Raw genomic sequence first — 26596 nt, forward strand, 5'->3', positions numbered from 1 at the left:
GACAATGCTCTTCTGCAGATGGTGAGGCACAGCAGCTGCAAGCAATATATGAAGCTCTCCCTCGGCATTAAAAAAATATATATTGAGAGTAGTCATTTAATGACTATCAAAAGTGTGTTACATGCATGAGAATAGGCCCCTCACTTGGTGTCTGAGACGACCTCCACTTCGACCGGCAGGGCGATAGGTGTGTTGGAGTGACCTGTCGTGGGGTCGTCATTTGCCAGGTCCCCGTTGGTGGAGGAGACCACCTGGACCGAGCCCTGGGGCACACCACCGGCCCCACCACCCTGGTGTGCCAGCTTTTCAGCCAGCAGTGTGTTGCCTGCCTGCCGCGTGTTGCCCCCACCCTGGTCCAACCAGGCGTTCTTCTGCGGGTTCGACTGCAGGCACAGCGGACCGGCAGCATAATTCATTGTTTGTCCAAGACTACAACGGCAGGTGATATTCAGTTCGCCTATGTATTGCAAGCCGAACGTAAGGAGGTAGTGAATGTGAGCCAGCACCTAGGATACTGCAGGGGCAGAACCCTCATGTGCAATGTGACAATGGAGAGCAAATAATGGTGTTAAATGCAATCAACAAGAACCAGTTGTGAATCACGTTAAGGTTTGCTGTGAATTCAATAAATTCTGGTGACTGCTGCCATGATGTAAGTCAGCAATGTTTTGCATCTTTTTTCAGAGGCAGCACACAAGTGGAGTATAATAATAGCAGGGTAATGCACAGTATTAAATCTTACCATTTACTGCCCCCCCCCCCCCCCCCCCATCCTCCTCCCACACACACATACAAAAAAAAAAAAAAAAAGAGAGCAGCAGCATACCTTTTACTGCACACCATATCAGCAATGACAAACCAGCCCATTTCACCAGTGTTACATAAAATATAAATGATGTGAGACAGACAGTGGAGATTAGCATTAGCGTTACAAAATAAGAGCAGGGAACCTAGCTAGTATTGTGAAAGGAAACCACATCAACCTCTTTAGCACAGAGCGAGTGAAAGTGTTACAGGAACAATGATCAAGAAGGTAACTCAAACAATCATTACCAAAATGATCCGGAAACACTGACTGTGTCAAAAGAATTTGCGACAAGAGAGAAAGGTAGACATCCACAGAGAAGCCGAAACTCAAGTCTTTCAACCAGAAATACAAAGTACACATGCAAAGTACACCAGGGGGTTCAAAAGGGCCAGCAGTATTAATAAGCAAGCCAAAGTTCACAACACACAGGAAGAAAGACAGCAAGCAAGGTGACGAGCATGTCATAACTGCGGCAAAGGACGTTACCAGCTAAGGTTGCCAGATCACGCATGCTTCTTGATTTGCACGAGAAGTTTGTGAACTTAATTGTTTTGCACGAATGCCAGACAAATATCAAAATGCATATGCTGCCGAGGGAATAGAGTGGTGCCATGCAGTATTCTTACAAAGTCTGGAAAGTTGCAGGCGTATAAGGACAGGATGAGGAAAGTTGGCACAGGAGGATTAAAGGGAGAACTCGTTTTTTTTTTTCTTTGCTCCACAACTACCTTACCCGGGCATTGGTTGTAATGTGCCTTTCCCTGTTTGGGGAAACGATGACCTCCTGTCCCGTCTGCAGGGACCCAACAGGGGTTGACTGAAATGTGGGCAATAAAGGCAGGAAAAAGAAAAGGGAGGGTGATGTCTTAATCTTGCTCCACACACAGGATGCAGCAACACCTCTACTACACTAAAAGCACCAGAGCACAGAATAAATTCTGCTGCTATGAGGGATACATGTGCCAGCCAGTTGCAGAGCTGTAATAGTTCTTTCCAATAACACCGAACGGAAGCTGCAGCCAGTCAACTCATCTGCGCGTTTTTCCAAGCCAGAAATTGCAGGTGGAACAGGGATGTCAACCTCAGGTGACATGCTCCCGGAGAGAAGATATGAAGAAGGGACAAGGCAAGCACAGCTTTGTCTACATGTCTAGCCTAGTCAGATGAGTAAAGAAATGGATACCCATTGGGAACTTTTTCTTTTGAATCAAAAGCAATGCAGCCTTAAAAGTCTAATATTTGGTATTGAAAATCAATCAGCACACCTCGACGCACAAACTCTCACTGCACATTCAAATTCAAGGAAGCCAAGCATGTCGGAGCTCTTGCTACTACATGTCTCTTTGATATCGCTGCGCCAATTCAAGAGGTGCAGCACTATCATCCTTGCTTGTCAGGTGCCATTCATGCCCTCCATACCTTTTTCCTCACTTTGTCAACGTGCAGGACTAGTTCTGCACGAGTCCTCAGCACCCTTGCACTCACTCAGGAGGCGGTGTTTGAAAGTGCAACATGACGCATGTACTGCCAAGTGTAAAACATATGCCGCTTCATATCATCCTACAGGGCGTCGAAAAAGACTTTCGTCTGATTATTAACACGTGGTTGGTGGTCAGACGGGGGATAATAGCAGTTGTGGCTACACGTAGCAGTGGCACAGTCGAATACAGCCTCGTCGTGTTGCTTCTGGTCCCTCGTTTTTTTTTTCTTCCTTTTTTTTTTGTCTTTTTAGTCTTTACCTCAGCAGATAGGCAGCGTGACGCTGTGATGTGCAGCCTGCTGCAAGCCAAAAGTCGATGCGAGTCATCTCTGCATCACTGGGCTAGCATATGACTTAACTGCTGACTGCGTGAAGGAAGTGAATGACTGGAGTCGCACTAGCATGTACAGACTGTGAGTGGTGGAGCACACAGACATTTGTCATCAAAAGTACACGTCGATAAGCCATACTTTTTCAGCCGATATTTGTTGGCATCACTGCGACGCATTGTTGAAATCCTGAATTTATCACAGAACCAGTCAAACGTCTCCTTAGACAGTCTGAACAAGCATCTTAGAACTCTTACTAGCAGTACCTGGCATGCTCATGTACCAAGGCACTGGCAACCGCGATGCACACATCGCAGTTAATTAATGTCTGTTGCCATAGCAGCTTCAAAAAGGGCCACAGCAACTATGTTATGGCAAGCGAAACTTGCAATACACAACACATTTTTGACGGCAACTAGGATGGCAAGGCCCACACTTAGCATTTGTTTTGGCAGCTGCCGTTGAGCGCTAGTGTCGTGGCCCCGTCTGCACTGGCTGAACTGGTACTGTTTGCTCTCAGCACCGCTTGGCACCCCACTGCAGCACCTTTTCAAAACATTGCAGCCAGTGCGAGCCAAATCGAAAAGACCTTATATTGCGCTGCAGTGATAGTCAACAAATTTGAACAGTTTGGTGCTGCATATAGTTTCTTCCCTAGACCTGACAGTATCTGCCATACAAACTTTCGGCATCAGCCACAACACCGAATTTTCAACGCAGCCTCAAATTCCAGTTATCATCATATTCAATGTGAGCTGCAACAAACAACGCTAGATAGGAGCTCAGTTCTCGAAGTAGTGCAAGATCAGCACTGCGGGAAACTGAGGCAGATAGCCCTTATTGTAAAACAATGCAAAGAACACCGTAGAAGTGCAAGTCATATTGAACACATTAGTTGTCATGACCACTATGACTTCCTCTAACAAGTGCAGCTGTAGGCTTTGGAAGCAGAAACTGCCCCACCTATGCATAAAGATGGCACCTTACTGCTGTGCACTGTGACAATTCGCCTCAGATTCGCGTTGAAAAAGTCCTGTTGAGTGCAGACCACAGATCCACAATCTTAACAGTAGAGCTACTTTCACAGGTGCTACCTGATAACAAAGGGCCAAGGAGGCACATTACTAGACGTCGTAGAATTTAAACTCTTCACGCTTCTTTATGTAAGGCTCCCAGTTGTCCAGTGAACTTTCAATACTACCAAGTCACAATATTAACTGGAGTCCCTCACAGCAAAAACAGGAAGCAGCAATACTACTGCCTTTCTGCCTATGTACACATTAATCTAACAGCAGCACAAAACACCCAAACCAATGCACAAGACAGAAAAGGCAGAGGTGACCACAACCAGCTTAGGAGGCTATTCATTCAGCCAGCTCCCTGGCAAAGATGTGTAAAGGCTGGTGATAATACAAAAGCCTAAAACATGCCCTTGCCAGCTCGTAAGTGTTTCCCAAAACATTATATGCGCCAAGTTGAATTCAAGAACAGAGCAACAATATTCTTACAGCGACTTCATATCACACGAGATAAGTTCATCAGTTAAGGGCTAACTGTGGGCATCTACCTAAGCTACAAAGTACACAGCAGTAATGTGTATGTGTATGCACTATTGGAAGATACCTATCAAGATAAAAATTTACATAGGTCTTTGCAGTTTGAAGAAACACATCTAAATTTTTCTGGTAAGGTGCTATTTGCAAAAGCCAACTCTATTCTAATTTTTAAACATTAGCAAATGCTGTGCAGAAGCAGTGATAAAGCTGTCTTCCCAAGCATTGAACTTTAGGCTCTTTGCACAACCCTAACATGAAAAGAGTGGCTATATGAGTACAGCCATGCCTCATTAATATGGACACTTTGGTTTCCGACCAAAACTGTCCATATAAAGAGTCATGAATAAAAACGAAAGGGATTTTATCGAGAAAAAACGAATTGTAATTAATGACTCCTTTTGTAGACAACGGTGTACACTGGACTCAAAATTTGACAGAACACCGGCAATTTTGAGTGCATTATCCTTATCACTGCTGTCTTGTAGTGCAGTCTGTAGCGCAGTCTGAAGCGACTCGCACACCATGACACGCGTGATGGTGGGCTTTGTGTTGGTCGAACTTTCGAGCACGAACTCCTCGCTGGCTGATGAATCAGAGTCCGGTTCTCTACTCACCGCCACTGCCAAAATGGCCTCGTCACTGAGCAAAGTAGCCGCTAAGTAGTTGCTTGAGATTCTCCTGAGGCGAGGAAACAACTGAGCTGTCGATACTATAGTCCCTCAGGGCTTGGATTGACTGAGATGGCTTTTGCAGCTTGTATTCACAGATTGCTTGCTTCGCGCCTACGTTCAGCTCTGTTATTTTGCGTTTAACTCCTGCCATGCCAAAATCCAGATCCAAGTTGAGGGCTACAGGCTCCTGATGCTTTACACTTTCTTGCCTAGTTAACCTTTCTGCCTTTCAATTCTTCTGATTCTCTCTTTTTTGCCTTGTACTCTTTCCGTAAGGAAGCGAGGGAATCAAGTTGGCAAGCTGCTATGCAGAGGGCTATTGAACATCCTATCTTCTTGGCGCCGTTTCTATGTGCTCCTATAAAACAAACATTGTAGCTGAAGTACAGTTTAGAACGACAGCTAGCCGACTACGAAGAGCTCAGACCTTGTCAAGGCCGCATAGTTGCAGACATGCGGACTGCCTCAGGTCAAAATGTGGCAGTTCGGCAGCGCAACACGGACGAAAACCAGGAGCATGAGAGGGAAGAGTGTCCAGGACGGGGCGCCCGATCTCTGTTGCATGCTCGCACATAGTCTTTCTTTTGTCGCCTTACTCTGTGAGTGTGTCTTAACTCTCACCGAAAATGTTAACGGCTACATGGAACACATTCTAAGCTTTGGGAAAGAAAACTTCAGTTCCCGTCGCCACTGTAGGCACTTGTCTTTCTTCCTGTCATTTCTTTCTTACGCTTTTACCGGCCTCTCTGTTCACATTCAGCAGAACTTATTGCAACCACATGTTGCTGTTTTCCCGACTGCGACGGCACTGTCGCTGCACCCAGAAATCTCCTGGTTCCCTCCTTTCAGGGTCTTTGTTACGCCGACCCTCGGTTTGCTGTGTCCGCTGTGCCCCCACCCACCCCACCCCCCCAAAACGGCGACACGCCCACATTGGTTCTTTCCAACCCCACAGGACTCGTTCAGGCATCCGGCCGTATCGGCTGTCGCGTAGGTTCGCTGGCGGCGTGCCCTTCTTTAACTTGCGTTCAGGCTCCTCTGCTTTTTTTCAAGCACTTTTCAAGAGACAAAAACGCATGGGCCCAAGTGGGCCATGTGCATTCTTCCCCCGTTCATTGTCCAGACAGCGAGTTTCCATATTGACGAGGCATAAATACACTGAAGCGTTTCGTTCCCAGAAAAACTGTCCATAATTCGGGTCGTCCATATTACTGGGGGTCATATTAACGAGGCATAACTAACTCCTAATTTTTTTACTTGGGTGAATGCAGAATACCTTCACGCAGGCAGACACAGGCGCACGTAGCATGGCGAGAAAACTGTTCTAGAAGGACATCCTCTGTCTGCTTGCGAAGTGTCACCCATACCCTAGTGACGGCATTCATTAAAGACTGGCCAGTTAAACGTCTTGTTATATTGTGTTTATTCTAAAAAACAAACAAAAACCTTAAGTCGCATGTTAGGCAGAGCAGCTCTTGAAGTAAGGTTTGCTTTGGTTTGTGGGGTTTAACGTCCCAAAGTGACTCAGGCTATGAGAGACGCTGCAGTGGAGGACTTCGGAAATTTTGACCACCTGGGGATAAATCAACACTGAATTCTTTTGTTAGGACTGTCATGCTGTGCCTGTGAGTCAGAAAGGGAAAGACAATTTTCAGTCCAACCCCACAAGCCAGACTCACTACGCTTATTCATTCATACCTTCCCAAATACCGATTCTTAAATGCACCATTTCTTCTTTTCTTTTCTTCTTACAGCGAACTTGGAGCGACGTGTGAATTAAAATTAACTAAAAAAATGCCTGCAACAGCATCATCACAGTCTATTTTAGTATACTGGAACCTACCAAAGAAAACTAAATACAGTACTCTGGCCCACGATATATAAGGCATCATTACCATCTGAACAACCAGATTATGCCAGCTGAACTGGCCTTTACAACATGAGCAGAAACAACATTACTGCTGGCCAAATTACGCTTGAAATTAGACAAGTAAATGTAGTGATAACTGGTGCAGCTTGACAAAAGGGAGTTTGGGAGCAGTCTTGTGAACAACAATTAACCAGCAAGTTTTGCACTGATTGCACTGTCAATAGAAACCTGCTCTTACAATAGCTGAAATGAAAGAAGTCATAAATGTGATTCCAGAAAAGCGTAGGCTCAGTGGCCAAGACAGGACTCCAGCTAACTGCATGACACTGAAGGCAGGCTGATAAAGGTGCAATTTTAAAAGTGAACAAAGGCAGCTCTGCTCAAGTAGCCAAGCATCATGACTATGCTCAAATACCGTATACACGCATGTAATGGCCGCACCCCGAACTTTAGAAAAAAAATTGGGAAAAAAAATTAAAAAAAAAAATTTCCCGAGTAAAAGCAGCACCATGAGTTTCAGGAAGTTGGGCAGTGCCGTCTACTGTGCGGTGCAAGAAATAGGGAACGTTTTGTGGTTACTGCCACCAGGTGGGGCCCAAAAATCAAGTGAAAGCCAAAATGAAGCGTAAGGTTAGAAGTAGAATTGCCAATAAGAATTAAGAACAAAATATTTGAGGAAAAAAAAGTCGAGCATGGGGGCAGCGGCCACCACCTCCGTTACAAAGGGGGCGCTCCTATCCGCAGAGATTCTCACCCGTTACAAAGGGTGAGGCCAGCAAATCCAATCCAATCCAAGTCTGTTCGCTCCTCCGTTTTACAGCCATTTCCTCGATCGCCCGAAGCACATCACATGCGATCTCGCAATCCGAACGCATCGCTGCCCTGATTTGTTCTGTGCTCGTAAGCTGAAGATTTTCTTTTTCCTCGATGGGAAAATACGTTAGTTATACCACTCACTTTAAGCTGAAAGTGATTCACTACGCTAAAGAAGAAGGAAAAAAAGTGGCTGGACGAAAGTTCGGCGTTGACGAAAAATGTGTACGGCGATGGTGCTTTTAAGTGTGATTTCGCCATGCGTACAGTGAGTGGATGGCAACGGCCCTCCACCAAAAGACTCCAACCGGCCGACTGAAACGGGCATCGCTTGTGGCCGTTTGCCACTGGATACTCGATGCGTGGGCCACGGTTTCGTTCGAGACTGTGGAAAAAAGTTTCAAGGTGACAAGGATATCAAACAGGCTGGACAGTACGGAGGATGACCTCATCTGGGACAAAAACGAGCCTGAAGTCCCGATGAGTTCGGAGGAGGAGGAGGAGGACGACGACGACGAGGAGTGATGTTTTGGACCCGGGACGAGCCTGAAATCCCGACGAGTTTAGCGGAGGAGGACGAGGCGTTTTTTGACAATACTAAAGGCAGGTACCACCGCAAATAATCTTTTCGCTGTCTTTTTTCTCATGTAATAGCTGCACCCCCTGATTTTCACCCCAATCTCGGAAAAAAAAGTGCGGCCATTACACGAGTGTATACGGTATGTTCCCGCATGTTTCTGGGGGCACACAAGCAAGTGCCCCATAAGGAAAGGAACATCCCAGGATCAAATAAGTTAACTGCTATACTAGCTCTTTGCAACTGCTGCAATTCTCATGCTCTCTACTACCTCCGGACGAAGCAAGGGGCATAATTTCACAAAATCCAGGTAAAGAACTTCCATTTGATACTGGTTACAACCAAAGAAGTGATGAGTAAAACCCCTCTTCAATCAAATTAGGCACATGTTCCTTGCCTCAGCAACAAAAATCTTCTGATCCAGCATATCAGAATAATGTTTGCATAACACCTACAGCTGGAAATTTTAAAGGCTGCAGGCACTAACCACGGTGAGGGTGGCAGTTTATTTAAAAAAAGAAACAGATAAGCACAAACCAAAATATATATATTTTTCACAATGCAAAATGCATGCACATGTGGACTGAGGAATGAATTGAGCCAGTGCAGTAATAGTGAAAGTGCAGTAACAGTGAGTGAGAGACTAAAATGAAGCAGACAGAGGTGAAGCAGGTAGAGAGTCTTGCTGGAGCAGGCCATTATTAACATCTCTGAGAGTGTGTTGCTAGCAAAGAAAGCGCTGGCGCTCAAGCCTTTTTTCTTCTCATTATGCACACCTCAACTGCCCCACCCTACTCTAAGATGCACGCAGTCAAGGAAAATCCTTGTAAAGGCAGCAAACCAAGCAAGTTATGTATTGACAATATCAATTCTGTCATTAGGAAATTGAAAAATATCCGCCGTTTTCATGGTGCCATACGAATCCCAGTCACTGCCGTCACATACAAAAAAGAAAAAAAAAGTGTAAATTACCATGAGTGTCTGAGTTTGATCGAAAGATGCAGCGAAAAGACGCGATGATATTAAACACCAATTGAGACAAAAGTTGCCACATTTCGAGACGCGCGACTTTCAAGGTGCTGTATAACTGACGCTTCTTCAGAGACCTTGTGCTGAACCCGGACATTGCTGTGACAGAACGCTGACTCCCATCAGACTTCAAGAATACACTGCTACTGGCTATATGGTTCAAATCTGACGCATGGAATTGCTTTACAAAAGCGGTCTTCACTTGGGATGTCAGAGAGGTGAAAGCTCACGAAGATACTACTAATGCAGTGATGGCAAAGCATAGGTCATCAGTGAACGGCGATGATATGCCAGGACATAAATTCTTGCACACTGAGTATGCAGTCATGACAAGTAAAGACCCCACCAAAACAAAAATCATTGCGGCTATCACTGGCACAGACAATGCTGGCAACAAAAAGGAACCCAGGCAAGCTCCGACCAACCAGGAGGCCTTCAAACGATCGGGTCCCTCTGAGACATTCTTGTTAGAGCTCTCATACTATGTGCAAACTATGTGCAACAGTTAGAAGCCCTGCTGAGATGTGAACGAAACTGCTGTGACTACGGATTTCTCCCTGCAAAGAAATGAACAGTCAGTCTAAGCCACTTCTCTATCATTACATGCCATGACGTTCTTCATATCTTTTTTCAGCACAACCATGCCATAGCAATAAAATTCTCTGGCATTTCATTGTATGCTTGATCAGAAGCTTTGTACTACCAGGAAGTCTGGCGCTCTAAATGCAGTAGTTTTGAGACCAGACAGCAGCCAAGGCTGACTCACTATGAGACTGTGCAAGAAAAATAGCCCTAGCAGGACTATCAAAGGCCGAGCTGAAATGAGACCTATAAGATGACAGCAGCAATACAGTGCTCTGCCGCTGCTTCAAGCTCTAGCCACTTAGTTCAACTAATCCAGCAGAAGCCCTAAGTGACAAACCTGGCTGGAGTTTTCCTCGTCGGAAGGGAGTGCATTCCTCAGTGCTCTCAGCTGTACAAAGTTTTCCGGCTGAGTCATGCATCGCGGCATAAAGAACAAGAAGGAAGAGACAGCCACGCAATGATGGAAGTCAACTTTCTTGCACAACGCAGAAGTGACAAATGAGCAGTCAAATTCATTCAGGGGACCTGCCTTGGCAGATATAAGGAAACGTGTGTAGTGTTAACATATCGTTCCCGCACAAAATCTGGCATCAATTTCCTTTAAATCTAACTTATGATTAGGACTCGAGCATGGACACTGGAAGACCTGTCCATTCTTTTCTCTATAAGGCATCGTTTCCAACATAGCTGCTCAACTAATAACAAGACAAACCATAATGTCAGACCAAAATGCTATTATGTGATGAGTGTTACATGCAGTAAGTAATTCACAGTTTAATTACACTGCCAAAGCCACCAAAAGCCTTGGCTACCCATCCAAGAAAAAGTTTAATATAGTAGGTTCAACAATGCATTGATGACTTTATTGAATTTAGCTGCAATCTATAGCAATGAAAGAGCTTTAAATCCAGCTTGATGTACAGGTGCAGACATAAGCAAATGGAGCATGATATGCTGTCCTAACTGCACTTACATCTTCTTATCAGATATAATTAAACTTTATTTGTCATTGAGAAACGTTGCCTACTAGCCTGCACATACACAGCAGCCAGTTTCAATTAGGCAACGCTTGCAAAATATTTGAAGGCAACGGTGCACTCCATTTACTTTTGTCTGCACCTGTGCCCGCTTTTTGACAGTACATAAAAATCTAATACCAAGCACGACATGGAAATTAGAGGAATCTAAAAAGAGTGAGGTAAAGGAAAGCCGTTAGAGTGAAAAATGTTAGCAGCTATTGTCAGCTCTTATCTACGTGACTTGCCTCATGCAATTATTTCTTTCCCTTGAAGTTACATAATTTGCCACTGTTTGCTTTCAAGCAAAAAATTCATGGTGACATATGCAGTGCATCTGGCTTTAAATGGATAAAAATAGCACTGCACTGCTGAACCGATCCAGAAGCGTGAAAGAAACAGCCTCACCATCTGTTTGCCCGTCCAGTCGAATTCCCCATCATCCACATAGCCCTTGCGCTCAAACAAGTCGTGGAACATTTTCCTCAGGTAGTCGTAGTCAGGCGTCTCAAAAAAGTCTAGCCGCCTGACGTACCTCAAGTATGTAGCCATTTCTGAAAACAGATAGAAACAAATTGAAAGTTGGTAAAAGGTGTCTGCAGGTTGTACAGAGCAGAAGGAAAAGAAGAAAAAAATTTACTGTGGCTTAGCTCAGCTAGACCAGAGCTTACATAGCGAAAGCTGAAAGGCAGAATGCATGTCCCGACTATATTCCCAGTTTGTTCCCTATATGTTCCCGGAGCCACGCAGACACCTTGTACGACTGTACCGCTATCAACGAGACTGTCTTCTTGTACCCATGACGTGGTTACGACCCCAGCCTCTCACAACTTGCGTTCCACCTTTTCATGCAGACGCTTGGTGCAGTGTTCTTCACGTAACTCTGGCGTCTCCGACATGTGCTTAGCTATCCGCGCATAGACGAGCAGCCTCACGCCAGGCAATGAAATAAAATGAATTCTAGGGGCGCTTTGGACCACTAAACTGGGATGAGGCGAAAGCCGCTATTGCGTGGTGGTCCTCCACTACAGCACCTCTTTCTCAGTTTTCATTCCCACTTTCCTTATACCTAGGTTAAGGTGCCAGCATAGAATTGTGACAGATACGGGGCCTTTTCTTTCCTGTAAACCAATTTGAAATGCTATTGATATCTGCCATACTGCGTCTGCTTCTGTTGCTGTGTGCTGCGGCGTTCGAGGAAGTGCCAAATGAAAGGCGCCGCATGAATGCCTGGTATGCACAGTGGAAGACTGCCACGGTACTGACTACAGGCTACTAGCGACTTGGCTATTGACTAATGTTGGCTACTGGCTAAAGTTGGTGACAGATAGTGGGCCTTTTCTTTCCTGTAAACCAATTTAAAATGCTACTGATGCCTGCTGTACTGCGTCTGCTTCTGTATGATGGTGGTGCGGCGTTCGAGGAAGTGCCAAATGAAAGGCGCCGCACGGACGCCCGGCAGGGTCAGTTTGTATATGCGTGAAGCGCCTGGTGTCGTCATGACCGGATGGGACATTACCATGACGCCAATTCCGGTTGTTAGACGTGGTTAGATATGACATCAAGACGGCATCACATCTGGTCATGACATCACGATTTGTAATGACATCACCAGGTGATGACCTCATAGTTAGTTATCTCTGTCATTATCATCATCACTGTCACTATCACTAACTACCACTATCATTATCGATCACTATCTACCACTAACTAAGGGTGGCAGTCTCCATGCCAACTGTGCTGGTCATACTAGACAAGGAGAACTAAGATACGTTTCTAACATGTCCGGCATACTGTCAGGATGATTGACAGCTATAGTGGGACAAGACGTCGCACACCGCATGAGGCATGGAAACCTCGCAAGCACACAAGGATATACACACATGGTCCGATGCTACTAAAACAAACATTGCTACAAAGAAATATCCACCACACCAAATTATTTCCGAGTCTCTGCCAGCAAGCCATACGAGGCAAATCAACTGTCATCCCCCAGAGAGAACAATTTTCACAGTGAGGTTCCAGTTGAGAAATGCAGAAGCAGCCGACACCCCCAACCCCCTCTTCTTGCTTGCATCCAAATATATCTCTATCTCAACACTTACTCCTATCAGTTATGTGGTCACAGGTGACGTCGGACATTAGATGATAAGTATTGCTGTTCATACCTGCCAATCTGACGACACCAAAAATTATTTGTGCAAATGGGGGGTGGAAGGGTGTTCAACCAAATTTTCAGACAGTGTCCAATGCCTTCTTTTGCACGAACCTTGAAGTAGCAGACATTGCTAACTTTAAACATCTGTCAGAGTAGTTTTGCTCAAAGCATGGTCCAGATTGGTGACCCTTGATCAGCAGATATTGGGGGGCTGTGTTGCACAGTGATTAGTGAAATTCAGTTCGAGTTTCTCTCAAATCACCTTTGCTGCCATGAGACGTGTTCCCGTCACATCCACACGTTGCGCCAAACGCAAAATGTCCGCCTCTTCTTGATGTCACGAAACAAGAAAATTCAGAGTATAAGAGTGCAAGAATGTCTGCAAATATATCTGCTTTGGCTACGATAATGCCATGGCTTTAAGCACATAAGAATTCTATCTTTACAGTGTGCATCGCACACAGGCAGCCTAGCTGACCCTAAACAACTTAAGCAATTGTAGCAACTGTAACAGCAAAAATGAAATGCACCAACCACAACAATTCAGACTAAATTTGGCTTTCATTGGCTGCTTATCTGATGCGATCGTGCTAGTGTGACCACTCACGGTGAGTGATGCTAGCAATTATGATGCAGCTACAGAGTTTGCCAGTGCCAGTTTCGCAAAAACTACTCTTGCGCGGTCAGACACACCTTATAGGGATATAGGGCAAGGGTCCTACAATCGGTAAGTTTAGTAAAAATAAAAATAAAAAAATTGAAGCTTCCTGGGCGAATCGGGAGGGTCAGTAGGTATTCTAGTTCCAAAACAGTTTTCCTGTGGCTTCAGAGCGAAACATGTTAGGCCTTGAGACACCGAGCAAGCAGCATGCTACACTTTGCCATCACCTGGCATACCTATAGGTGGCACATCATTATAAGAAGCGAGCCGCCGGCATTGGTGTATTCTAGCTTTGCTTTTGCACCGCAGTCAAGCATCACACTAATGTTTTCTCTTTTAAAATTCCTTTACAGGCACTGCCGCATAAACAGCAGACTGACGGTATTTCAAGGTGCAGCTTCAAAAGGATAAAACGCCGCGAACAATGCTCGTACTGCATGTCGCAAAACACCTTCAAGGAAACAGAGGACTCGCTTAATGGAAAGTCATTAAGCGCATGCGTGCGTGTCTACAACAAAATACTCCAAGGTGGCGCAGTCTCGGCTCTACTTATGCAGGACATATGGACAAAAAAAAATTATGCATTTCGATGGCCAGTGTAGCAGTTGCATTTACTATATGAATACGTATACTGCCAGAGATTTCTAGAGCAATCCGAAACCGCGCCATGGAGCAGAGTTCAAAACAGTGAGAGACCAGCACTAACAGACATTTTGAAAACAAACGGTTATGAATCCCTGTCCAATTTGCCAATGTTTTGGTACTATTTCATGCCGAATATCTGCAAAAGCAAAATTTTCTACGGATCCCCTGAATTTCGTTGTAGCAGGTTCAAATGTGTAGACATTTGCTATGTCTTCTCGGGAAGATTTGAAAAGTGTAACTGACTGCCTTAAGTATTGGTACCCTGGTTGCCAAGATCAAAGCTTTGGGCTCCACAGCAAAAAGGGAACTTAGGGTAGAGGTGCAGACTTACCGGGATAGCCGTCACAAAGCACTTCAATGGGGGTGGCTCGCTTAGTGTCTCCAATTTTCTGATAGCGTTCCTTGAGGGTGTCTGCCTTGAGGCCCTGCCATGGAAGGCTGCCCCTCAGGAAGTACATGAACATGTGCCCTAATGCCTCCAAGTCATCCCTCCTGCTTTGCTCTGCGCAATGAGAACACAGGCCCATCAATGAGAGAGAGCAGCCCCAGAAAAAAATAACCACCATACACTTGTGAAATGGTAATGGAAAATTCTTACTACTGTGCCAGGTTTCCATGAAGAGATTATATATATATATATATATACATATATATACATATATATACGGGTCATTTCATGTCAACTGATCCAAGCTATGCGCTAGGCCATCTGCGATTTCTTTTATAAAGATCACGGAAACTGTGTTACTACGACAAACATTATCCTACCGTAGTTGCACGCTCTAACAAATCCCCGATTGTAATGCGCAGTAATATTAATCGGCTGGAAACCACGAAAATAACCTGGTGCCGATTTCACTGCGCACAAGAAATAATGCAATGTACAAGCGTCTGAAAGTTGCTTAAAACATTTAATGGAACAAAATTGGCACACATAAAAGCAACCACGGCACGTGGACGTCGTAGACTACTCGCCGTCAGAATCGGAAGACAGCCCTTTCTCACTGTTCACCGACCACAAAGATCATCTTCTGCACGCATTACCACTGTTAGTGGGGGGATCTTCCATGGGCTGTGAAACCATCTCGCAATGTCCCCGAGCATCGCTGTCTTGAGATCGCGTGAGGGCTTGCTCACGGAAGCAGTCACTGCATGCTGCATGCATGCAATCCTTTACGGGCTTATTTAAGCCATGATACCATGATTTAAGCACACATCGAGTGGTTGGATTAACAGAACTACAGTGCTCTAGAATTCCAGAGCACCATAACACAACTCAACCAAAAAACAGAGGCGGCTTACCGGAAGCACAAGCTCGCCGGCTAACTGGTACCGATGGTAATGTGGCTGGCTATGGTTTATTAAGCTGCTTCATTTCCGGTTTTAGATTTTTCAGTTTTGAGTCCGATTGTGATGTGCATGTACTTTTAAATGCTTATCTTCAGGAAAAAAGCTGCACATTACGATCGTGCAAATACGGTAAATTGCTTTTTGGTTAATAAGTTTTCTGCCCGTGGCTGCCATTTTAACTCTTTCCCTACCGTGGGCAAAATGGCAGTTTTCTGTAGGTTTCAGTAGATTTTCTTTTTCTGTAAAAACTAAAACATCATGTCAAATTTAATGCAATATACGAAAAGAAAGCTAAATAGATTCACTTTTTAGGCATATAACTTTGAATTTAAATTTGTGGGGTGTAACACGCAGTATAATTTCCCAAAAACCAGATTTTAGAAAAAAATTGAGCAAAACTGGATGAAATGCATTTGTAAATGAAACAACAAAAATTAAAAACTTTTTTTCGAGATATGCAAAATGCAAAGCGTTATACTGGTCACTCTCTGCGCAAAAATAAAAGTGCAGTATTGAATAGTGTTGCTGATGCATAATGAGCATCGAGGGCCGCTGCAGAGCGCAATGCCGAAACGAATGCCCGGTTCCCTTCTTGGGCAGAACGCCACTCCCTGCTTTGCAGGAGGCAAGATATCGTGCCCAAATGATCTTGACACCCTGGGAATGCGATAAATGACACCAACAACACAAACAAAACATCCAGAGTAGTCCCAGACGCATGCAAAACAGGCCAACTAAGTGTGGCCGCCGATGTTCCGGGCTGGTTTCTATCGTCATCGGGGTCGGAACTGAATTCTGCCGATAAGGCAGCATCTTCAGAGTCACTGCTGCTTGGGTCATCGATAAAATCGGTCGTAGACAGTGCGGAATCATCATATTTGCGACGTTTCAAAGCTCGCGTCATCGATGCGGATGACGTCATTCTCGCATGCAACTCCGACACTGGAGACGCTGGCGCGTGCTCGGAACGCTGTTGTGCCCGGCCAAAGCCATCCAGAAATTCAGCTGGACGCCAAACTTCTCCGGCGAACTACTACTTCACAAAATCCGGATACCTCTGTGCAAAGCACCGGTGCACTAGAGGCGAGCCGTGCCAAGGGGAGAGAAGCGACGTGTTTGAACATGAGCTGAGCATCCAGACAGCTCGGCGCCGTGGCCCTTGCGGTGGACCCCTTCTCACCCCGCAACATATTTGAAGCAAGAGCGCAGCAAGCTCTCTCACTGGCCCTGTGAAAGTGTTGCCGTCGGATTGGACCATATGAGCGTCAACGGTTTCTCGGTTTACGGAGACTCAAGTGCTTCAGCTCGAGATTCCCGAGTGTGAGTTCGTCACTAGCGTCCATCGGGAGCAGTTCGCCCATTGAGAGAGCGAACGCGGCGGAATCTACCCGGCCATCGTTGTGCGAGAACAGCCGCGTGTGGCTATATTAGCTTTCGGCCCCAGAGCCGATCTCGTTGTGTAAATGCCTGTAAATAGTGTATAAAGCTTTTTCTTCATCTCACCAGCGCGGACTCGGATTCATCGCTACCGCCCAGGGAGCTGACAGCCCTAGTCCACTAAACGGGTGACGAGCGCTATGCAACCAACTCCTTGGCACAACCCTGTTGACGGTGGGATACTGCGTGATAACACCATCGGCACAACAGTGCATTAAAAAAATAGCCACCTCGCGGGAAGAAGTGTAAACAGCAATAAAAACTAAGCTTCAGTCACCCGACTACACGCTAGATGGCGTAGCATATTCGTGAGCGACACGGAAAGACTCAAAATTTGCTCACGAAGTCATCGTTAGCAGGCCGAAGTGCGGCCGCCGGCGTCCGGGCTGGTTTCCGTTGTCAGCGGGGTTGGAACTGAATTCTGACGATAATTGGCAGCATCCTCAGAGTCGCTTCTGCTTGGGTCAGCGATAAAATCAATCGTAGACAGTGGTGCCCTTACGATAATGTTTCGCGCATGAAGCCGAGTTGGCAGTGTGGCCCTAGGCATCTGCTGTCACTGATTATGCTGTAATACCATAAGACGAGGCAAATATCGTGTCCACTTGAAAGTGGTCATTGGTTCGGCACGCTTGGTTTGGTTTGTGGGGTTTAACGTCTCAAAGCAACTCAGGCTATGAGAGACGACCTAGTGGAGGACTCCGGAAATTTCGACCACCTGGGGTTCTTTAACGTGCACTGACATCGCACAGCACACGGGCGCCTTGCTTTTTGCCTCCATCGAAACGCTGCCGCCGAGGCCGGGATTGGTTAGGCACGCTTGTTTTTGATGCGACACTGCTATCATGCAAGGACGCCAGCCTAGCTGATCAAAGACTTGTGGTGGCTTTTTTAATTTAGGTTATTATTGTGTTTAGAGTGTGTCACTAACAGAATTAGAGCTGTTGTGATTGGAGGTGACTTTTACCAAAACACTGTCCGCTGCAGCTTTGATGTGGGCCCCTACTCCTACAGCACTTGTGCTGTGCGGTAAGCTTAGACGCACCAACCTGCAGACATTTATTTGGTCTGCATTCTCGTGCCCATGGAGCAGCATGTGAAGGTACAGCCTTTGTCAAAAGTCTAGAGCCCAAAGTGTCTGCTTTTGAGCCGTGTATTGGTACTGATTTAGCATTAATGGAGGTCCTTCCCACTGGAGAGGGTAGAACAATACATTTTATTACCATCAAGAGATTCGGAACACTGAAAATGCATTACAAGCCACATAATGTGGCTCAAAAGCGAACCCCTTGTGCTCTACACTTTTGACAAAGACTGTACATTTGGATGACTAGTGCAACGTAGTGCCCAGCACGCTATGTGTGTCTTGTGTACTGTCAGTATACCGGTGGGCAACACATCACTGCAGGGAGTGTGCCACTAGCATTGCAGCACCATATTCCCGCTTTTGGGTTACCCCATTGGAGTTCAATAACCCACGATCAATTGTATATAGAAAAAACATCTTCGGCTGAAGATAACCGTATTCCTACTTGATCTATGACCTTCATGAACTGTGAACAGATTTCTTGATGTCAAGGAAAAAAATATCTGATAATAACTGACACCTTGAGCAGACAATAAAAATACAGCCTCCTTATATCTTTCAGGATCCCTCCATAAGTCATCGTTCTATATGAACAACACTTTTCGACAGGCTGCCAAATGAAAATTTATGTTGAAACACCTAGTGCTATCTAGTGTGACAACAGTAGACTCAGTTACTATGTGGTTCACTTTTTTTCGTTGAGCGGCGACATTAAGGTAGGAGCACAAGGCAACATTTGATATCCTCGGGTGCAGAGAGATGAATAACAAAACAATAATCACATGTCATCGTGCATACCTAGATTAGTCTGGCTGCATTAAAGGGTCACGCACCCCTGCAGGCGGAGACCTGCGAAAGCCAACCATTCCTAACTCCCAACTGTTCTGCTAAGCAAGCCATTACAGATAGAGCGCATTTGCCTCACCTTTTCCAAGGTGTGTGTTGATGCTCATATAACGGGCTGTGCCTGTCAGGCTTTTGTGTTCCCGGTAGGGAATGTGCTTGTTGGTTTCCGGGTCAATGTACTCCTTGGCCAACCCAAAGTCAATGATGTGAATGATATTGTGCTTCTTGGTGGACTGCCTCCCGATGAGAAAATTTTCGGGCTTCACATCCCGGTAGATAAGGTGCTTTGTGTGCACATACTCGATTCGATGAAGCTGAAAAAGTGGAAATAAAAATTGTACACCTCTTTTAACAGAACGCAGCTCTTACCTAGAAGACCTACAAAAAAAAAAAAGAGCTTCATAAAACTCGTCAGCAAACACGTGTGAATTAGACACAACCAGTACACTACTACTCATAAAAAAAAGTATGCAAAAACGTAAACAGCTTGTTAGCCCAATAGGTGACCAGCAGCAGTGGCGTAGCGGCGCCAAAAAAAATATGCACACATGATTATGTACCAAAACACACAGTTCCTTGTGCAGCATTCAGGGTGGTGTCATACCGTTTCCCTTCACATTTAGCATCCATTTGCTAGTCAAGGTGGAGGCTAGTTTGTAAAAGGAATTCGAATTGACGACACAAGTGCCTCCAACTGCATGCCATTCATTATGAGCATAAGCGTCTACCAAGAAGTGAGACAGATATTGCGCCTTCCTTTTCACAGAACGAATAAAATAAACCACAGAATGAAAAGGCAGTGTTAGAGGCCCTACCACATCAACTCTTAAAGGCCCACTGTGCACCCTCCGGTCGAAAATATTTTTTCCCCGGTGACTGAGACATCGCCCCTAGAACGCAAGGCCACCAAAATGTTTTTGAAAAGAGTAACTAATAACGCAGTTACAGCCACCGCAATCACCTGACTCTGTCATGCTTCTTTTCTTCCGTTCCCTCGCAAAGGTTTTTCACTCTCCTGACTGAGGTCGTCTAGCCTCCGCAAGACGAACTCCCCTTTCTCCTCCGCGTTTGGCGGGAGATGGGGCGTGGCACTCCGCACGCGCGAAAAGAAGAAGAAGAAAAAAAAGAAAATAACCGGGGGAGGGAGCGCGCGCCGCTGGATTCAGTCTGGTCGTGGCGAGGGAAAAGCGCGCAGCGAGCGGTAGACACCCATCTTTCTCCCGTCAGTCAGCGAGACGGACCAATGAACGTCATTCTCAGGAAGTACGTCATAACTGTGGCTCGACGGGCCAGCGCAGGAAACGGGGAAGCTGGCTTCCCGAAGGAGAGCACGAGAGAGCTTTGATTTGTATTTTCGTTGCTTTGCGGCACGCGTGTCACTGTAGTATTTTGCACAGACTATCTCCGGTACCTGATCGAAACACTGGGCTCCTTTGCTTAAAAGGTCCTTCCCTGGACAGTGGCCCTTTAAGGTGAAGCTTAAGCGTCTTTTTAATTTATTTCACATCTTCAATTTGCTCATCCAGAGCTCCCCACGACCATTTGAATTTTAACCACACAAGTGCCTTCAATGGGGCCCTATCACATCAACTCTTAAGGCGAAGTTTAAGCGTCTTTTTAATTTATTTCACATCTTCCATTTGCTCATCCAGAGCTCCCCATGACCATTTGAATTTTAACCACACAAGTGCATTCAATGGGGCAGCTTAAATTCTCTGTACCTAAATAAGACATCCGCGACACGTGTCTAGTATTTACTGCTACAGAACAACAAACTGCTGTAGAGCCTCATTGCTTAAGGTGCTATTGAGCTGAGGAACCTGGATTAAATAGTGGTGGCCAAGCTTTGATAGTGGCAAAACTCAAGGAGCCTATATACAGTGAAAAGTCAACGCACATTGGATGAAATCGCAAAGTGAATGAAATGGCACGGAACCCTCCGCTACGACGTCCCCCGTTTTAAAATCACAAACCAAAAGAAGCCATCTAAAACAGTTGTCATGCTGGCTCAGTAGCTGGTTATTAACCTGGTCAGCAGAATAGAACAATCTGCTATCTATCTTGAGCAAGTAAGTCCATACCAGGATCAATCGAATCGCCATAAGTTTTCTCCATGCATGCACTTCATATTATGACTTGAGGCATAAATGAAGCGACTGTCAAACACGCATCTTGTTATAAAATATCCATTCAGATGTATATAATGCGAGAAGGAAGTTCGAGTGCAGCAATAGCCGCCGTCACCATCCTTTCCTGCAGTCCAGTCCTGTCCATTACCCCCCCCCCTTATTTTTCCTAATTCTTTTTCTCAATCAGCCTTGCCACCTTCTTTCCCTGTTCATTGTCAACTCCTTGACACATGCATACAGCACGACCCGAAAGCACTTGAAAAGCTAGCTTCTCCTAGTAGTCTAGTGGCAAAGCATGCTGTCGGTATCTTAGGCACAGAGAAAAACTGCATTTCATTCATGCCTCAGTTCCGAATATAGGCCATGAGAGATGAATTCTGAAACCGATGGTCTGAGGGAAAAACGAGTTACATTTGTATAAATATGCTAGAACCAGCTTGAGTAACTCTTTCACTTAAGAGCAGCCAAAAACATTGTGCTAATCACAAAACCAAAAGTTAACAAAATAAGACAAAGCTCATACGCCACTACTCAAGCATTGTCAAAGTTCTTAATTATTGCAGCATAGCCTTTTGTTGGCAAAAGCAATCATGTAACATTTGAAAGCCACCAAAGGTTTTAAATATACTGTATTTTGTATTTCATTTTTTTTTTGTCATGTAGACATATCACACTATTAATTTCCCATTTATCAGCAATGTAAACAAAAAATCGGAAATGCCTTATGCTTCTGTAGATGCAATGACTGCTGGCTTCTTTCTTATGAACTCTGTCATCATTTTTAATTTTTAAAAGCAAAATGACTGTGCAAAAGGTTCTTTAAAGCTACCTTTCCGTCAAATCCCCTTTATTCACCAGTTGCATCTTGCTTGGCATTGCAAATTTACTCCTGTGCCTCAGAGCAAAACTAAAAGGGAGAAAAGAAACCAACAAACTTGCAGTCATTTCCACACTAACACTGAACTAGAGCAAGGGTGCATTGAATGCTGCGAGATGATGGCTACATTCACAACAACTTGCAATGATCACACTTGCATCTATTTCTTTACCTTGACGAGACACGCATGCATGCAGTGCGCGCTATTTATGCTGCCATGCACACTATGGATGCTAATAAAGGTGCACAAGGTAGAATTCAGTCCCTAAGCACTCCTTCACCTACTACTGTTTTTGCATTTTTGTAGTCATTCACATGGTAAGCGCTAAGAAAGACGAGGGTTCAATCGAATTTGGGGCTACATAGGTGTACACTTTTTGTACACCAATATAAAATACTGAATTATAAAATTCTGATGTGCAAGAAATATATACTAACATAAATGTTCCAAAAGAAAGTTTTTTTTTCTCTTCTTAACAAATAACTACAGGAACAGCACACAGGGACTACAATATGAACTCACTAGCTGAATGGCGGTAAGTAGGACTGTCTTGAGAGAAAACTTGCGGTCACACAGGTCAAAGAGGTCCTCTAGGCTGGGGCCCATCAATTCCATGACCAGAGCATTGTACTTGCCACAGGGACCAAAATAGTAGACCTTTGGGATGCCTTCTGCAAGATAAGGTGTGCGGAAAGTAGGAAAGAGAGAGATGCAGCAAGTAGGCGTCAGAACAGAATTGCATCCCAGGAAGACAAAGGCAAATGCATGCTGACAACATGCACAATGCCAATAAGGTACCTTTTCTGCTAACTGAGAGTGCAAAATCTAATAGCATGTTTGTCACTTAGTGGCATACTGAGCTTTATGCCAAGTTTCACACATGAAAGTATCCCATGAAGCCCTGCTAAACTGAGCAGTAAAAGCATGTGCCTCAAAAAGAAGCAAAATAGGCAAATGGATCGAGTGCCAGCAACCAGTATTGAGTTTTGTTGAACATAAGTTCAAATCGGGTCAATAAAACCTCTATTCACTATCCTGACAGAAGTCCCTAGGATGTGGGAGTTGCACCTGCAGCTTACAGCTGTTATTAGTGGACTTGTGTGCTACTATGTTTAGCGCAGGGGTGGAAGCTGGCTCAAGCATTTTGGAGCAGCTCAGGGAGCAGTAATAAAGCCATTTTGGAGCAGTTTTGGAGCAATAAATAAAGTTTGGAGCATGTTCCTAAGGTGAAACTCTTAAAAAATTTTCTATTGCAGTCGTGCAAAAATATCCAGTCCGATTCCCTTCTATTTAACGCGGAACACAACTAGCAGCAAACGGAATGCTTGCTTCTACACTGCATATGAATATGACTAAAAGTTTTTCACTTTTTTTACTTGACAGTTACAAGCGCAGTGTCCACTACTTTGACGCGCTCAAGCACCACCATTATTGTGGCATCAATGAGCAGCAAATTTCTACTCTCTACCTTGTGCACATTCTTTATGATCTCATGTCTGAGCTAATAAATTCATGGGCACGGGTCAGTAGTGCCTTTACAGAGGATAGACGGCGTTCTTTTGCTTCATAGCTCTCTGCCAGTGGCTCCTTCGGTTTTCAACTGAGCGACGCTGACGCTTCCTTAATTTAAACATGTTTGCGATAGGCCCTGTATAGCTTTTCAAAACACTTGAGAACATTTCTTCTGACTGGCACCTTTGTGCATCACCCTTTTATGTTTCAAGTATGCTTATGTTGGACAGCTTGACAGGCTCGTTCCTAACAGAGGCTCGATGGTGAAGTACGTGCTTGCTTTCACATTTCAACCATTAAATAAACTCTAGTAGCTCTTTGTATTGAATCAGTTTCCTAACGGCTCAAAGTAGCCCATGGTGACTGCTTCATTCGCTGCTCTCACTTCTATCTCTCCCCCGGCGATTCAAAAGGCTGAGAGGACGTGCTGTCACATGCCCAGTGCACTTTTTTTGCAATTAATTCTCTTCAATCAATATACTAAATTTACTCGCAAACAAATATTTACTATGCTCCATTCCCCTCTCACAAAATATTATTTGTATTAAGCCCAGTGCAAGATGAGTTGCATCTTGCCCCCGGTGCGATAACATTGTTCCAGTGTTCTGCTAAATTTGATGTCAGAACATCGAGGCAGCCAGTTTGGAGCAGCTTTAGAGCAATATTGCGTTTTGGAGCAGGATGGAGCAGGAAAAGCAGTTTGGAGCAGAATGGAGAAATTGGAGCAGCGCTTCCACCCCTGTTAGCGGTAAAATAAGGTGAGAGCTCGTGAACTTACACATAAAACACCAAAATCACTTTTTGTGCCTTCTGAATAGTTTTATTCCTGAGAGCACGCAATGTAAGACATGAGCTCAACGTCGCTTACTGCGTTAGAAAGTCAGCACGTCTAATAAAATGTCCCCACGTACAGCACTAGCACTGCTCATCATTAATTAACTAAAGGAGCATATATTTGTTGCCACACAGTAGATGAAGACTAAAATAAAGAATCTTACCATTGTTTCCTAAAAGCTTGTAAAACCTGTATTCTAAATGTAACTGTGGAGCCTTTGACTTCATAGGTTCCTGGCAAAGAAAGAAAAGGGGAAGGGAACATAAGGTACTTATTACAGGAAAACAAACGTTAGTGTGCCAGTAGCTTTATAGCTACCATGGCACTACAAAGAAAAAATACCCCTTTCTGTGAATGCCCGACCTTCCAAGATGCCATCGCAAATGAAAGTCCGCAGTATGTGATCTCTGCACATTTTATATAAGTCTTACTTATAATTAACCTGACAATCGAGCAGATTGCATTTGTTGTATCCAAAGTTTGTATTAAAGTAGACATGCTCTGTTATAGCCAAAAAGCAAGTCAGACAACAGTGGCGTTTATTTCTTTTAAAGGTATGCTGTGCAAGTGTTCTTTTTCTTTTTTTCGTAGAAGGCCCTACCATGGTCGAGGCCGTTGACGTAGATGAGACACTTTAGGAATGTGATAATACCAATAGCTATTAAGCAGTTTCAGAATAAGGTTGACGCAGATACGAGGACCTTAACCGCGCCCTTAACTATTTCAACATTAGTAATCGGCATCCCGTTATTCCCCCCCCCCCCCCCTAATTAATAGGGTTAATATATTCTAAAATTTGCTATGAGGTGTTCAGGGAAACCAGTTACTGGTCTTCAGTCTAATCTTTGACCCTCAACAAATGTGCACCTGATGAAGCTGCAGAGTGCATGTAACATGCGCACAGACCCTACACTCCATTCCAGCAGTTCTCTTCAGCACTACCAAAGCTACAATTAACGCAGAAGCGACACTGCGGAATAAAGTGCCGGTAAAAAACAACCATACGAGAATATGCAATAACATGTGCACATTCGCAAATGTTATTTCCGGTTGAGCCATAGCATACGCCTATATATCCGAAATTTATGACCTATCAGGCTTTAATAATGAGGGGTTCTTAACGGCCTGGATCCTTTGACCAGACGCCAAGGAAAGCCATTCATGTGGCAGCTTTCTCTTTCCATAAAGCGAACAGCGAGCTGACGACTTTTGATGCAGGCAAGAACATTCCTCCATGGAAACCATTTTTCTGAGCAATCCTGTGCAATCCTTAGTTCAGTTATCTGCTTGAGCGAATGCAAAGTTTTCGAGCTCCGGAAACAGGATCATGCATGAGGATAGAAGGATTCACAGACTATTTGTGACTGACTTAGTTTTGCGGTGGCTGCTGCGGCGTCGCCAGGGCAAAAGAGCAGTACGAGCTATTGTTGTGTGGTGGCCTGCATAACAGCTGCTCTAACACCATAGAATCAAGTAAAAAACTTGTTAATTTCCCTTGTGGCTCTTGCAGTTTCTCACGTTTTGTTTTCTGACGTGTTCACTATAGACTGAACGCTTCATTATGGTATTTTTACGTACTGATGACTCATACCATAATTCCTGAAGTCTGAAATTTGCTTTCTTCAAGTTCACACTTTGATAATACCTCTGAAAATTGTATATTTAAAAAAAGCGCACTGTAATTTAATCACTGTAGTTTTCTTTTTTTTCTTGGAATGCGACAGACGAGAATGCCTCAAAACGGAGAACAACAAGTGCTCAAATGCTGCGCCAAGCAAATGATACAGCTACGCGTGGGTTTTTCTTGTCTCACCACAGAGGGTGCTGGCACATAGAGTGGTGCAGCACCCCATGGCTATGGTTGTGTTTTATCTCAGATGCAATGCCACAGCCCTTGCACATATTTTGACAGCAGTTCCACAGTCATTCGTAATAAGCGAGTATTTGTTATAACTGCGACTGTTATAAATGGGCTTGACTCTAATACCTTTGTACTAAACAACATTCCGATGGCAATGCAAATTTGAAAGAATTGGGACTCTCAGCCCGTTTGTGCATGATGAATCGCAAGTAAAAATAAAACAAAATGCATTACAGTCATTGCAAGTCAATACTACACGAAACCGATACTTGCAAGTATGAATAGCACATGCAACAGCTGATGCAGCTTCGCATTGTGTGTCCCCTTACACCTTCCAAAAAGCACAGCAAAGTAATTAACTTGTTCTTCATAAGCAGCACATCATCTTTTTCGTAACCCCTCCTAATTATTCTGATTCACAATTACTGCGTTATGTGTGTCTAGAAAATTAGTACTGAAATTC

The 26596-nt window shown here is 44.6% G+C and overlaps 1 protein-coding gene across 1 annotated transcript in view; it reads right to left on the reverse strand.

Moving 5' to 3' along the window:
- gish (casein kinase I gish) overlaps positions 1-26596 on the reverse strand; it is a 49272-nt gene that overhangs the window by 4633 nt on the left and 18043 nt on the right. The window contains exons 3-9 of the mRNA XM_084593868.1: positions 24436-24505; positions 22448-22596; positions 18998-19232; positions 14530-14700; positions 11143-11288; positions 1542-1625; positions 145-383 (exon numbers count right to left, since the gene is read on the reverse strand). Coding sequence (XP_084449994.1) covers positions 145-383; positions 1542-1625; positions 11143-11288; positions 14530-14700; positions 18998-19232; positions 22448-22596; positions 24436-24505 — 1094 coding nt within the window. The remainder of the gene's footprint in view (positions 1-144; positions 384-1541; positions 1626-11142; positions 11289-14529; positions 14701-18997; positions 19233-22447; positions 22597-24435; positions 24506-26596) is intronic.

Source organism: Amblyomma maculatum, chromosome 2 (genome assembly GCF_055883805.1).
Source record: "Amblyomma maculatum isolate TAMU_Amacu chromosome 2, ASM5588380v1, whole genome shotgun sequence".
NCBI lineage: Eukaryota > Metazoa > Arthropoda > Arachnida > Ixodida > Ixodidae > Amblyomma > Amblyomma maculatum.